Raw genomic sequence first — 15,513 nt, 5'->3', positions numbered from 1 at the left:
GGGCGGCCACTTCTTAACGGGGAGTGGGGCAGGGCGCTAGGGGCAGGGCGCTAGGGGCAGCGACACTCAAATAAATAAATTAATGAGGGCTGGGGGCCGTGCGTCGAGGCGGGTGGTGAAACCGGGCTCTAATTAAACTGTGCGTGAAGCTTCCCCTCATTTACACCCCCAACCCCTCCTCCTCCTCCCCCTCTCTCGCTGTGCCGATAAAGCAGCTGCGTGGGAGGAAGCGCGACCCATCAGCCGTCACGCTCACCTCCCAGCAGTAGCTGGAGATGCAGCAGTAGCCGCTGCAGGTAGCGAAGCGCAGTACGCTCCCCTGCAGGTGCAGCAGCAGCGGCACTGCGCTCCTCAGCCACGGTAGACGCACGGCGCGATTTCGCAACGGCTTTGAAGGCTCGTAGGATTGCCGTCGTCTCGTACGCGTGCGTTTTATCTTCACGAGTGCCCATCACAATATCTCGGTACCCGTGTGTGCTGGATATATGTATACACACGTATTGTGGTATATGTGTGTGCTGATGTATACTTATATACACGCATCGTGGCGTGTATGTTCACGTGCGCGCGATAATTGTCGCGCTCTGTTCGCGTTACGATGCGATATTTTTCACGTAGAACTTTTATAAATTGTTTCCAATCGTCTGACTGAACGTCTCTACGCTCGGACGTGAGTTTCGGCTTTTTTCGGAGAGGAGGACTCAGACGGCAAAGCAGAATTCTCGCCTTTTTCGTTCAATCACTCCTACCTCCATGTCAATATCACCGCGCGAATCAGAACAAGTATATCACGTGATCGTGATATTGATTTCATATCAAGATATTTCTTACGCTCGACTCGACTCGCCGGTCGCATTGGGGCCGCAGCGCTCAGAGCCGCACACAGACGTACTGCCGGAGCAGCACACAGACGCACTGCCCGAGTCGCACACAGACGTACTGCCGGAGCAGCACACAGACGTACTGCCGGAGCAGCACACAGACGCACTGCCCGAGTCGCACACAGACGCACTGCCGGAGCAGCACACAGACGCACTGCCCGAGTCGCACACAGACGCACTGGCGGCGCTCACGGCGGGCGACGCTGACCCTTCAACAAAACCCCTCTGTTGTGCCGTTCACTCCGGCGCAGATCTTCCGGCGACCGCTCTCAAGCACCCCGCTCGCCTCCAGGGCCTGCGTTCGGATCCAAGAGGAGTGGACGCGTCCCGGAGCTCTCGTCCCGCGGCGTCCACGCGATGGAGTGCGGCGGCAGTGGCGTCGCGGGGCTGCTGCTCGCTCTGTGCGCGCTCTGCGGGTGGTGCGTGGCCGGCGGCGCGGCCGCGTCGCGCTACGGCCTCAGCATGTTCGCCGCGCAGCAGCAGGGCCTGCCCCCGGACCCGTGCAGCGACGAGGCCGGCAACCCTCGCCGCTGCATCCCGGACTTCGTGAACGCCGCGTTCGGCAGGGAGGTGCGCGCCTCGAGTTCGTGCGGGAAGCCCCCGGCGCGGTTCTGCTCGGGTGGCCTCCTCGAGGAGCGCGGCGGTGGTGTGGCCGCCGTGCGCTCGTGCCACGTGTGCGACGCTTCGGACCCGAAGCGCGCTCACCCTCCCGCCTACCTCACCGACCTCAACAACCCGCACAACCTCACGTGCTGGCAGTCCGACAGCAACGTGCAGCCCCCGCTCAACGTCACACTCAGCCTTGCGCTCGGCAAGAAGTTCGAGGTGACCTACGTGAGCCTGCAGTTCTGCTCGGTGCGCCCAGAGTCCATGGCCATCTTCAAGTCGGCCGACCACGGCAAAACGTGGGTGCCCTTCCAGTTCTACTCGACGCAGTGCCGCAAGATGTACGCGCGGCCCAACAGGGCGACCGTCACCAAACAGAACGAGCAGGAGGCGCTCTGCACGGACGCGCATCTCGAGGCGCGCTCGCAGGGAGCCGCGGCCGCATCCTCTTCATCGTCGTCGGCTGCAGGAGACGGGCTGGTGGCGTTCAGCACCCTGGACGGTCGCCCCTCGGCGCACGACTTCGACAGCAGCCCCGTGCTGCAGGACTGGGTCACGGCCACGGACATCCGCGTGGTGTTCAGCCGCCTCCACGCGCCCGCGCCGCCGCACGACGACGGCGCCCAGCACCCGGGGGGGCCCGCGGAGTCTCCCCTCCAGGAGGGCCCGGGGGCTCCGCCGCACCTGTCGCAGGGGGCCCGCGACTCGCACTTCTACGCCGTGGCCGACCTACAGGTGGGCGGCCGCTGCAAGTGCAACGGCCACGCGGCGCGCTGCGTGCGCGGCGAACGTGACGGCGCCATGGCGTGCGACTGCAAGCACAGCACGGCGGGACCCGACTGCGACCAGTGCAAGCCCTTCCACCACGACCGGCCCTGGCAGAGAGCCACCGCCCGCGACGCCAACGAGTGCGTGGGTACGTGCGGCGTGCGGCGCGGGGGGGGGGGGCTCCAACGATACTCACGATACGAGTGGTGGTGATTGGGGTGTGAGTGGTGGTGATTGGGGGTGTGAGTGGAGCTGATTGGGGTGAGAGTGGTGGTGATTGGGGGTGTGAGTGGAGCTGATTGTGGTGAGAGTGGTGGTGATTGGGGGTGTGAGTGGAGCTGATTAGCGGTGAGAGTGATGCTCATTGGGGGTGTGAGTGGTGGTGATTGGGGTGTGAGTGGTGGTGATTGGGGGTGTGAGTGGAGCTGATTTGGGTGAGAGTGGTGGTGATTGGGGGTGTGAGTGGAGCTGATTAGCGGTGAGAGTGATGCTCATTGGGGGTGAGAGTGGTGGTGATTGGGGTGTGAGTGGTGGTGATTGTGGGTGTGAGTGGAGCTGATTTGGGTGAGAGTGGTGGTGATTGGGGTGTGAGTGGTGGTGATTGGGGGTGTGAGTGGAGCTGATTTGGGTGAGAGTGGTGGTGATTGGGGGTGAGAGTGGTGGTGATTGGGGGTGAGAGTGGTGGTGATTGAGGGTGAGAGTGGTGGTGATTGGGGGTGAGAGTGGTGGTGATTGGGGGTGAGAGTGGTGGTGATTGGGGGTGTGAGTGGTGGTGATTGGGGTGTGAGTGGTGGTGATTGGGGGTGTGAGTGGAGCTGATTTGGGTGAGAGTAGTGGTGATTGGGGGTGTGATTGGAGCTGCTTAGGGGTGAGAGTGGTGGTGATTGGGGGTGAGAGTGGTGGTGATTGGGGGTGAGAGTGGTGGCGATTGGGGGGAGAGTGGTGGTGATTGGGGGTGAGAGTGGTGGTGATTGGGGGTGTGAGTGGAGCTGATTTTGGTGAGAGTAGTGGTGATTGGGGGTGTGAGTGGAGCTGATTAGGGGTGAGAGTGGTGGTGATTGGGGTGTAAGTGGTGGTGATTGGGGGTGAGAGTGGTGGTGATTGGGGTGTGAGTAGTGGTGATTGGGGTTGTGAGTGGTTCTGATTGAAGGTGTTCGTATTCGCTTTTTGGGTGTCTCACTTGTTCTCTTATTGAGGGGCATAATGATTATATTATGGGGTTACAGTGATTATATTGTGGGATTACAGTGATTATATTAAGGAATTACAGTGATTACATTGTGGGATTACTGTGATTATGTTATGGGATTACAGTGATTATATTGTGGGATTACAGTGATTATATTGTGGGATTACAGTGATTATATTGTGGGATTACAGTGATTATATTGTGGGATTACAGTGATTATGTTATGGGATTACAGTGATTATATTATGGGGTTTCAGTGATTATATTATGGGATTAGAGTGATTATATTGTGGGATTACAGTGATTATATTGTAGGATTACAGTGATTATATTGTGGGATTACAGTGATTATATTATGGGGTTACAGTGATTATATTGTACAGGGTTCTGTTCCATTATCGGGGGGGGGGGTACAGCTGTTATCTTATTAGGGGGCACAGTTATTTCATTATTGGGGGTGCAGTAATGATCTTATTATGGGAGTGCAGTCGTTTTCTGATTAGGGGGTGCTTTTGTGGGCACGGTTTTTCATAATTCGGGGTAGCACAGTTCCCTTATTGGGGGGCCACAGTTATGATGACGTTTCTCATTGAGGCGAAGTTATTCTCTGGTGTACGTGGCGCTAGAAGTCGCCTCCTTGTTTGCGGATAGAACGCGCGGGGCCCTTCCTATGCATTGCTCTGATTGAAAACTTTCCTGCTCGCGCACATTTTGCAGCACATTCCCCACGAATTGTTATCGGGGCAACGGACGCGAGGGCACATTCTGAATGCGCGACTCTCAAGAGCTGCGCGTGACCTGTGTGCGCATTCGCGCGAGTGTGTCGTTATATTTAGGAGTTTTTTTTTAAACCATTAGCAGAATGCCCATGTCGAGTGCTGCCCAGTGCTCCATGCACGCGCGTGGACGGCACAGACAGCGGCTTGTCAGCTGCCAGTCTCGGGTGTATTTATACTCGGCCGAGCATTCGCACATGTATCGACATCTCGGCGTAAAACGCTATGCTCACGTGCAGCCTATGCCCTACTATATATAGTATTCTGCACGACGTATAGCTTTACGCCTCTCGCAATGGTTACACTGATATCCGGTCTCCTTTCCTGTTCAGCGGAAATAGTTAGCGTTTCATTTTCTTCAATCCGAATGTGCTTACCGTTATTTTCTTCATGTGTTTGCCGGTTATGTCCTTGAAACGTAAGGCACCATTGCAGAGGTTGTCAAACAGCGATAGGTCTCTTCCGTGGATGGACAATCACGAGATTAGCCGCGCTTCCTTCCCCATGATCAAAGCAGTCGAATTCATGACCGTAGTACAATATGCATACGCACTCTCTCCGTCACATTATCCATCTCTCCACATGCCAGTATTTCTTACACATCCCATCAGGCACATGGCCTTTTGGCAGCGCGTAATTTAAATCAGCATTGGTTCAACAGGAGCACAAACAAAGACGACACGGTGCGGAGTTGCTTCTGTTGAATCAATGCAGCTGAAATATATTTCAAGTGTGGAGATAGAAAAAGAAAGGAGGCATATTGTCTGAGTATTTTTTTGTAACCGATGAATACGTGGAGAACAGCTAATATTATTTGTTTATTGCAATTTATTAAGGATATTTTAACCGACAGGTTTTATATTGTGATTTAACGAATTTAATTGTTTAACATAACAGATATATGTTTTACTTAAAGCTTTCGTGACTGCATAAATTCATTCTCTTGGATCTTGTTTTCACCTGAGGACGATTGCTTGTGTTGCGATCGAAACGTCGTGATTTGTAAAATTATTTTTCTATCTACGTGACTTTACCGAAAGACCCAAAGAGTAGATATATTCTTGTTTTCGTGTTTTTTTATGATCAGCGAGCCACAATTTCACTCACTATGCAACGTAATAATGTAAGCTGTTAGGTAACTTGTGTTGGCCTCGTTGGTCGCGGGCCGACGCTAGCGGGCGCGTGGGATAAACCTTGGGATAGTCTGGCGCTGTCCTCACGGCTGCTGTCCCACACTCGTGCTAACAGCGCTTGCACCGAAAGTCTGCTGAGGCTATACGGGGCGACCTTTGCCTCTGCGTGAATGAGCGAGCGAGGTGGAGTGAGTAGCGGTTGTAGTCCTTCCACGTTTCACTCGCTGTTTCACTTTGCACGTGCCGTCTTACGCTACTTTTACTTTAATTATGACTTCACCTCCCTGGTCTCCATCTATACTATGGCGAAGGGTCATTGTCGTAAACGTCGCCTTTCATACACAGCGTTTCTTTTTTAGGCCACAGTGTTCTTGACGAATGTGTTTGTGCATTTGTTGTTGGTTGTTGAATGTGTCTGTATATTTGTTGTTGTTGAATGTGTTTGTGCACCACTGCCGATGCTGCAGTCGCAGGAGCAGCGCAGCAGATCATTATCCGCTCACCTTGTCCGGGCTAATTTTTGTTCACTCGGACATCATCGGGCGGCGGAGCTCCGACTTCGTTCAGATTTGTCACCAGATGGCCGAGTTGGTGCAACGAGCGCTCGATTGCCGTTTAGGAATGGGGGCTCTGCGTGAGATGTCCGTGCGCAGGGGCCGTCGCGAGCCGGAGGTTATTTATTGTTGTAGCCTTGCCTCCAGATGTGGCTCGAGGTTTTCCCCTGAGAGACCGTTCTCAACCTCAGTCGTTGCGCGTCTCCCGTGCCTCTGGAGTTCATGCCGACCGATCTTTCCGAGGCCTGTGTTGACCAGGAATCTGGTCGTGAGACTGTTTTGGAAGTGTACGTTTCACTTTTTCTAACCCAAAGTTCGCCAATTTGTTTGTCAAAAAAACCTCTCCTTCATGTTGATGATTAAAATAACACAACCATTAAGAGATGCAAGAGAAGTTTACAAACAATATGCAGTCTATAAAAAAAACCTTAAACTTTGAATTGCCAGCTTCCATCTGCATTACTTTGTTAGGCGTGGAATGTCATGGGATTTGTAGATGTTTGGAAATCAGAGCCAATCAGAACTTCAGAAAATGAGTTTGTTTTCGTTGTAAAATTTCATCTGTGAATTACATCATTCATCCAAACTGTTAAGAAGTGCGCTTGGGCAAGGACACGTCACAGGTAGAAGGGACGATGGTCAAGAGTAATAACGGAGTCGCATCCAAGGAATGTCCATGAGAGGACGTCTCCCTGGGAGATGGAGCAATGAGATCGGTTCGCGTTGTATAACTTATTTATGAGAGGCGCTGGCGGATTGGGGAGCCATTAAATCGGGCAGTGGATTGATCATGATTGACGATGATGCTGATTGAGCTGTTTGAGTTAAAGATATCGCAGCATCCCTAGAAGGAACGCCTCATCACGATGGTTAGCAAGGACATCTGCCGTTGGAGTAAACGTCTGTACAGTCGATAACGCGAACGTCAGTCTCTGCTGCTCCTATCTCCCGGCACGCTGCGTCACGATCCCGTGTGCTTCACAGGATATCGGTGAAACTGTTAATCCAGTTGCACATTCATTCAGGTACCTTGTGGTGCGAGTCGGGAAGAGATCTGGACCGCGATGCCAATGACGTGAGATGGTACTTTACGAAGTGAGCTGAGGTCGTGCAGTGGTTAGCACACTGGACTTGCAATCCGGAGGTCGCTGGTTCGATTATTTTAACAATGACATTTGCCACATTAAGGGATTTATATTCATTCAACAGAAGCACATGGGATTCCGCCGCTCAGACGACGATTCTCGCACGCGGAATTTGTTTGCAATACGCATCGCGCCATTCTAAGGGCGGCTCAACCAGTGGGAAAGTTCTAATCCAGTGCGGGTTGCACCCGACTCCGATTGAAACGGCAGACACTCCGGCATAACTTAACCCCTTCGTTAATCACACACGCGGCTTTACAGCCATTCTGCTTGCTTATTTGCGGGAGTGGTGGCGCAGTGGTGAGCGCGTCTATACAGTATGTATAGACTGTTTTATAGCAGAGGCTATGTTTTTGGCAATGGCTCTTCTTCATAGAATATTAAACATCGTGGTCTAACAGAATGTTTTTTTTGTACCCTCAGAATGTAAGCAAATACCAACATGAAAGAAACCCGCTCATTAATTTATCTTCAAGATAAAAAAAACAATTTACCATTACAAAAAACATCTTAAGAAATGTGTATTTTTGCCGTGTTTCAACTCCTTAACAAGTAAGGGAACAATTACATCCTAAAATATATCGTCGAGACAAGATCTCTCTCTCTCTGTTCACGTGTCGACAGCTGGAGCCTGCTTGTTAAACTCGTAGCAGTGTTGTTTTGATCCGGCCCATCTCGCACTGTGCTTATCAGTGTGGGACACACTGCAGCCCGTTGGCAACGTGCATAGATTAATTGTACAGTTTCCATCAAATCATTTATGAAAATGGTTTAGAAGAGTGGTGTGTCTTGGCAGGGCCAGATAGTTTAACCTTGGCAGAGAGTGTGGGCAAGGGCCTACCGACCATGCCTCCCTCATCCCCTGCCTGCCTGTCTGTCTTTGTCTTTATCTCACGAGCTCCGTCAATTAAAAAACACCCGTTTGCCCTTGTACCTGCAGGTGCCTTATGTCAAAGGGGGTGTTTATCTCCTGTTTACAGCCCTGAGCCAGTGGTGGCAATTTCACGTTCATATGGTGGGGGTGAGTCTATACGTAGGGCAACCACTACTGACGTCCTCACAAAGGGGCACTCATTTGATCGACCCCACTAGGGATGATAGGCTGAGGCAATCGACCAACCAGGATATGAACTCGCAACCTTCCGACTGCGGCGACCCACTCACGCGACCGCTGAGCCAACTGGCTGGCAAAACTTGAATTGTAGAAATTTCCAAACACTGAACGATCTCGCTGCAGAAGATGGGGCTCACATCAAGACGACAGCCAATGCCGCCCTTCATGGAGACAATAACTCCTCGTCCTACGGGGTGATATCTCTGCCATAGGAATGTGGAATTTTCACCACCCGCTCCGGGCTGCAAACAGGGGATAGACACGGCCTCATTGCTCTTTTGAGCAGGAAATTACTTTCACTTTTGAGTCTCAAGCCAGGTGGATGCACGAATGTAAAAATGTACGTTTGGATGTTATCGTTAAAAGCAGAGACTGCCGTTCCTTCTGCTCTCCGGTTCCTCGCCTCCACTCACCCGATCTCTCGTAGAGGAGTGGCTTAAATGGGCCGAAGAATTTGGCAAGGGATTTTAAAACCCACAACGACTTAACGTCAAAAGAACGCAGCGAGCAAATCTTTCCCTTTGGCGCTGAGCGGTGCCGTTCGTCCGTCGCACGTTACAAATTGCGGTATCATTTTCTCTTCTTCTTAACGGCCCCGTAACCCTTGTTGTGAGCTTATTGGGTCCGAATTCCTCGGCCCGTACCTTCGGGGGAGGGGGCGCTACGCTCTTTTTCCGACTTGAGGCACAAAGCCCCGCTTTGCTCGCAGCTGCCCTCTGCGTGCCCCGGTGCGAAAGCCCAAAACAAAAGGGAGGTGGCCAGAGCAAATAAACAGGAGCCGCGCCGTCGCGCGGGCCGCGCGGGTTGCGCCGGTTGCGGAGGCTGCGGTGGGAGAGGCGCCCGCTCCTCGCGACGCTCCGGTTTCATCGGCCCCCGCAGGTGCGAGAGATTTTCTACGCTCGGTCGCGGGCTGGAGTGAGGGGGTGGGGTGGGAGGGGGGAGGGCGCCGCGAGTCGGAGGCAGGACCGGCCGGGGCTCGTGTTGTCACGGTGGGAGCGGAGCGTAAAAAATCCCGGGTCAACGGATCGACTCGCGGGTTCAGGAGACCAAAAGGCAATATAATTCGGACGGCTTCAGCTTCCAATTGATGACAGAGTGCGGCGCCCTCTTATTGCGAGAGACACCCTCGCCCCGGAGGTCAACTACCCCGCACCTCTTCTCTCTCGCGGTCGTGCTGGGTGCAGCCGCAAGGTGGTAAAGGTGCTGCCCTGCAATTACCTGACCTCCACCAGAGCGAACTCGAGACGCTATTTGGTCTACTCTTCCACGTTGATCAGCCGTGTTGGAAGAGCTGGGCGTACCAACACGTTTCCCACCAAACGATCGGCCCACTGCAGGGAACCCATTGACACCGCGGGGTGGACAGATGAGGCGCTGGGCGGAGGGTTTCAGCTACTTGCCCCCCCCCCCCCCCATTGTTGCAACCGCCGTGCCAGGAGATGGAATGGAACCGGAGCGTTCTGCATCGCGAGTCCAGCAAGCTGCTGACCGTTGCACCACTGTGGCAGCTGCCCTGTTGTAGATCCATAACCAGAAGGCGATTTTTCTACTCAACTCTGTGGATAGGTGACCCTGAGTTTGTTGCAAACGTTGTTCAGGTTAAGGCTTCTCATAAAATTACCAATAAGCGATATGCGATTGCATAATCGTGCCCAATACCCTGGTCTATTGCGCAGCGTGAAGCAATCACTCACGATGGCTCTAAAAATTAAATCTTCACTTGTTTGCCTTTCCAAGGTACAGTGAATGGAAAGCTTCTCTTCTTTCTTTCTATTCCTCACCAGGACGTCGATGTCGAGTCCGAGCGTGGCCGATGCAGAGCTTGCCCCCTGAGCACGGCAGTTACCGCACTCCGGCAACTCGTCGCCGCAGACCGGAACAACCATTGCATTCAGCAAATTCTGATCGATGTTTATACATAAACTTCACGCTGAAATTGAAAGACAAGAACACAGGGAAAGTTAATGCAATGTAACACATATATTCGGGGCCCATTGATCCAAAATATATCTTTTTTACTGTAAATAATTAATAAATGAGAAATAACTCGTGGGTATCTTGTGGGTGTACTTAAGAAAATAAGAGGCAGCTCATTCTCTTCTCTCAGTCCTCCTGAAATTGGCACTAAAACAAAAACATAAATTTTTTATGGCATAATATATATTGTGACAAATTTTTTTAAATCAGATTTAAAGAACATTCTAACATTAATAGCCCAAATGTAACGGTTGTTTTTTGACATGTTTGGCCAACTGCGTTATTAACAAGTGTTCATACATGTGGGAGGAAAACGCAGTACCGGGAGAAATACTACACATTCCAGGGGGAGGTGGGCTAACACTCAATCCCCGTACAGATGGAAACGGATGGAAATTAACTCACTTGCTGCGCTGCCACATATTGGCAAACCAGGAGATGTTCACGCGTAGGGAGTCAGCTTTATGACTTTCCGTGTGATCCACCAACACCTCGCTGCCCCCACGGTGCTGGGCCACAGGCCACGTACATCGCAGCTGCAGGGGCCCGGCTCCATGGCTTCGTGAGAAATGACGCTCGCGAGCAGCACGAAGCGCTCCTCATTTGGCCACTTAACGACGTTCGTAGACACGAGCGGACGCGCCGTGGGCGATTGGGTTTCGAGTTTGTACCGCCGCGGTGCGCTTCTCAGTCGCGCTCTTGCGATGTTCCGGGAAAATTGAAACGTTTACATCGGCAAACCACACGCGGTGTTAATTGATGAAATCAAATAAATTAAATCAAATTAACACACGAAAGTATTTTTAAAAAATTTTAACAATGCCAAGCCACTGAAATAAAATGAAAGTAGTGTATAGTTGAACATACCCTCGTGTGTCCTGTTATTCTAGAAACACACGTGTTATAGTCCGTTTCATTATTATGGCTTTCTTGTAATGATGATCATCATCAGCGTAGCCAATTCACCGCTTGCTGTATGCTGCCTGCCACCTTAACTATACGTCCAACACCTGCACATGAACCGATCCAATTGCTCCGTCTCCACGGGAGGCGTGCTTCCGGACGCCTTCCGTTCCTTGGCTGCCACTCCGCTGTTATTCTTGACAATCGTCCATCGTCCCTTCTAGCCGTGACTCCTCCTGCCTAAGCCCCACTCGCTTCTCCTAACGGGTTGGATGATGTCGTGTGTTCTCTAGAGCGAATGCCCTTTAATTAATTACCCAAGAGAGTATCCCTGAGTCCAAGACTTTTGGCGTGGGTGTTTGGCTTCGTGTGGGAGGAAACGCGAGCACCCGGAGAAAACTCGCGCACACGTGGGGACAACACTTACAACTATGCCGAGGTGGATTCGTTCCACATACACTATGGATACACTGTGGAGCGAATCCATCGATCTTCTTCTGTACAAGAACTCACTGCTGCACCGTCGCTTCATGGCCAGCTCACAACCCCGCACCTATTGCACCTGGATATCACTCGTGGTCACCAGTCCAAGTAGTAACCAGCCTCAACTTTGCTTAGCGTCTAAGATAGGCCATGGAAGGGCATATTCGGGGTGATTTAGTCAGTCTGGTTATTAAAACAAATCTATTTAAATTTTGGTCTGTTAATGCAATTTATATATATAAGCACAGTATTGCCACCCCCACACAGCTATCGCCCCTCAATGCTTGGAAGTTTGTGTGAATTATGATGGATCGTGACTGCTCTTACCGTGGCTCGGTGCCACGCGCTATGATTTGTCCCACATGCCCTGTCAAGTTGCTTAAAATGTACGTTGAGAGCGCAGTCGAACGCAGCGACGACCTTTTAAGTGAGCTGATTTTAAGTGATTTAAAAAAAGTATTTTCCCCGATGAAGAGAAATGAGTAAAGCGTGGACTTTTATTTTTTAATGAAATCGTGTCCATCAGGGCGTTCCCGCAGCTGCACTGCCTCCCGTGCCAGCGCGTTGTAACGGGGAGGGAGGAGCTAGACCACCCGCGTGCGTGTGGACACGTGTAATTAATTAGCTTCATAGTCATCACACGTGAAGCACACCGGGCGTGGTAATTCAGTGTCGCGTACCGAAGGCTTGGTGGATTTTGCACTTTCCATAACGCGCGCAAGACGAGCGGTTGTGGCCTACCGCTTTGGACATGTTTCATCTCATCCTCGTGGCTTTAAAGTTTTGCATCGGGGCACATTACGTGCGATGGTACATGGGTCGGACTCAAGGACACTGACAAAGTCGATGGAACAAATGCTAAAGAGTACACAAAGCAGCGTGGAGAGATGCCTGCTGGGAGGTCCAGGGCGATGGGAGAACAAACCCAACCTAGAAAAATCACTCGCTGAGCAAGAGCGGCTGCTGGGCTGGGCAAGTCGCGTCACCCAGGAGGGACCATGGCAGGGTTGCCAACGGAGGGAACGCCCCAAGCAGCAGGCATCCTCTGCGGAGATGGAGCGATGGGATGGACTGTTGAGATAAACTCGTTGTGTAAGAGCAGAGACGGATTCATGCGCCGCGAGACAATATTCTCTGTGGCTGAGATATGTTTGCGTAATTAACTTTTTATTAACATACGGTGGAATTTCACAGACGACCAGCCCGATTCAGAGTGCGACACGTGAGGGCATTGGGGTCGGCGCTCACGAGCCTGCCCAGGCGGGCCGCCCATTCATCCACCCCCCGCATTCTGTCTCCCTTGCTGTCTCCAATGACCAGGGACCGTCCCCCCTCGCACTCTCCACGGCTTTTGTGTTTCTCTCGGCATTGATGTGGCCGGTCCCAGTCGCTCTCCCTCGCCGACTCGGTAGCTCGGTGACGCGCTCACACACCGCGCAATGATGGACATCGTGAAAGGCTCGGAATGCGACCCTTAATTAATTGGAGACAAAGGGTTGTATGCAGGCCTGTGTGCTTGCGTGTGTGTGTCTGTGTGTGCGTGTTTTGTGTGGGCAAAGTGTAAGCGGTGTGGCTGCAGCTGAAGGCCCTCGGGCTGGCGAGACCGCGGGTCGTTAGTGTCGCGCCATCGCGCTTATGTTGATGAACACGCATCTCGCGTGGCAGTGCGCAGCAGGTGCCCAGGAGGTGTCATCGCCCCTCCGTTAGCACGCAGGGACTTCTCGTTGCAGCGCTCTGCGTGTTCTTTAGGTCTTTCGGTCAAGTCACGTCGATATGTTCAAAGAAAATAACAAAAGAATAACAAATGTTATTTCCTTTGAATCTATCTACGTCACTTTACCGAAAAACCCAACGGACATGAATTGCTGCAGTCACGAAAGCTTCAAGTCTAGATTTAGCGCTCTTCGTCTTTGAGGAAAAACATCGCCGCACACGTTTCCTAAACTTCCCAAACGTGCACGGCGGTGATGTAGCGCCCCTCGGGAGCCGATTGCGACGTTCCGTGCGCGCACCCTCCACGAGGCTCTTTGGCGGGGCGTGTGGCTCGCAATCCGGAGCGTGCGAGTTAAAAACCTGGTTGGGACGGCATTAACTCGCAACAGCATCCCCCTCCCTCCCCCTGGGGTCGGTAAAATAGGTACTGCACCTTCTTGCATGCCATAGGAATGTGGAATTTCCAACACTGCCTCCAGGGGTTGCAAGCTGGAGACGAGAGCGCCACGTCAATGCTCACGTGACGTCTGGCATGAAACTGGTTTCATGTAAGCTGTGCGTTACGGGGCACGATAACGATGGGGATTGCTTTAGAGCCCAGACCTGTCAGCGTGACGTTAAGGCGCTCGGCAACAAGTAAATCCACGTAATCTGATTTGCTCCGAGGAGGTAACGCACAGCGCGAGCCTTCACGGCCGCGTCGCTGCCGCCTTTCCCCGGCTTAGCACTGCCACTGTCCGCACTGCTCGCCTTTGCCAGGTGCATCCAAGCACTACTCGCATGGTTTTGATGAAACATTAAACCCATGCGACGTTCCCTGTTAGATCGAAAGAGGTTTCGTGAGGTGTCAAAAGTCAGAGTGATTTCCTGTTCAAAATCTGATTTTGCAGCCCCTGATGCAATGATGGAAATTCCACGTTCCTATGGTGGGGGTGAGTCTCCCCATAGGGCAACCACTGTTGACTCCCCCATAATGGGTGGCTGATTGTATTGATCACGGCAGGATAATGAGCTTGTGATGAATGAGGGTTTGAGCAGATATATCTGAGTTTCCAAATGGGGGGCACATTTAAACAGCATTTGTCCCTAGAAGCCTACCACTGGGCCTCGGTTGAATTCAAACTGCTGGACTCTCGAGGCTCCTTTCCTAGCTCGAGTCTCCTTCCTAATCAGGGAGGGCCCTGGGAAGCCCGGCCTCGGGACAATGGAGGTGATAATCCCGCGCGGGGCGGTCTCACACCGGGGGGGTGGGGCTCGCTCGACTCAGGGCGCGTGGAGGCAGGGGGTGCTCATTGCATCAGCAGACACTGAGGGATGAACAATGCCCATTCCACAGTCCGCTCTTGGACTGTACCTATAACACCCATACATGCATTTTTATACTTGTGCAGCCAACTGTGCTTCCTACTCGAAAGCCAAAGTGATGTCCTGCGGTTCAATGAGCACTGAGATGGCGCTCGACTACTGTTTACAGTCGACAGCCAGTGCTGGAAAATCCAGATTCCTATGGCAGGGGTGAGTCAATACCGAGAAAAACCGCTGTCAACTTCTGTTCCTATTCCTGTTTAATTCTCGTTAGGCCCCAAGGTATTAATTACAATCTCTAATTCTTATTAACTCTGTCTCTCTGGCCTCTCAATTTATGAAGGGCCATTGCCCGAAACGTCGTCTATTATATATTTTGTCTTTTAAGGCCTCAGTATTTCTTGACGAATGTGTTGAGTTTATCCTCTTCCTTGCAGACGTTCCTATTCCTATGCTACGACAGAGGGGAAGCGGCAGTGAGCACGTGCCGCAGCTTGAATAGCTTGCGTAGCAGCACCTGCAACATTTACATCTCGACCAGTGTATGTTATGTTGAACTTCTTTCGCACCGTACGTAGCCAACCGTGCTAATCAGTGTTTGGAGCCCGGTCGAAGATTCGCACTGAGAGCCTCAGAACGTCGTGACGGTCCCTGTGCCCTTGCCTGGAAAGTGGGGTTGATGTGTGGCTGGTGAGCCACATTTGCCAGGTAGCCCACTGAGCTATGTAGCTCTTTTTCAGAAGCGACTTGGTCACGAATGATAGCTCAAGTGGGCGTATCATCACGTGGGAATTTATAGCAGCCAAATTACTCTCAACGCACGTTTCTAAATGTGGAGAGTAAACGCCAGAGGACCCCGAGAAAAATCCACGCGACCATTTGGAGAACACGCAAACTCCAACTATACAGCAGGCGTCAGGGTGGGGCACGAACCTACGACCTCCTTGTACAGCAGGCGAGGTAGTT

General features: G+C 52.1%; 1 protein-coding gene across 3 annotated transcripts in view; it reads left to right on the top strand.

Moving 5' to 3' along the window:
- Positions 1-15,513, top strand: part of LOC144719176 (netrin-1-like) — a 102,143-nt gene that overhangs the window by 19,175 nt on the left and 67,455 nt on the right. For 2 of the 3 annotated variants that reach the window (XM_078595053.1, XM_078595054.1), the window contains exon 2: positions 1,133-2,403. In XM_078595053.1, coding sequence (XP_078451179.1) covers positions 1,239-2,403 — 1,165 coding nt within the window. In that variant the 5' untranslated portion in view covers positions 1,133-1,238. Of the gene's footprint in view, positions 1-1,130; positions 2,404-15,513 lie in introns of those variants that run through there. The other variant, XM_078595055.1, reaches the window with a different exon arrangement.

This window comes from Lampetra planeri, chromosome 5, assembly GCF_965212315.1.
Source record: "Lampetra planeri chromosome 5, kcLamPlan1.2.h2, whole genome shotgun sequence".
In the NCBI taxonomy this organism is placed as follows: domain Eukaryota; kingdom Metazoa; phylum Chordata; class Hyperoartia; order Petromyzontiformes; family Petromyzontidae; genus Lampetra; species Lampetra planeri.
This window is presented reverse-complemented; position numbering and strand designations above follow the sequence as displayed.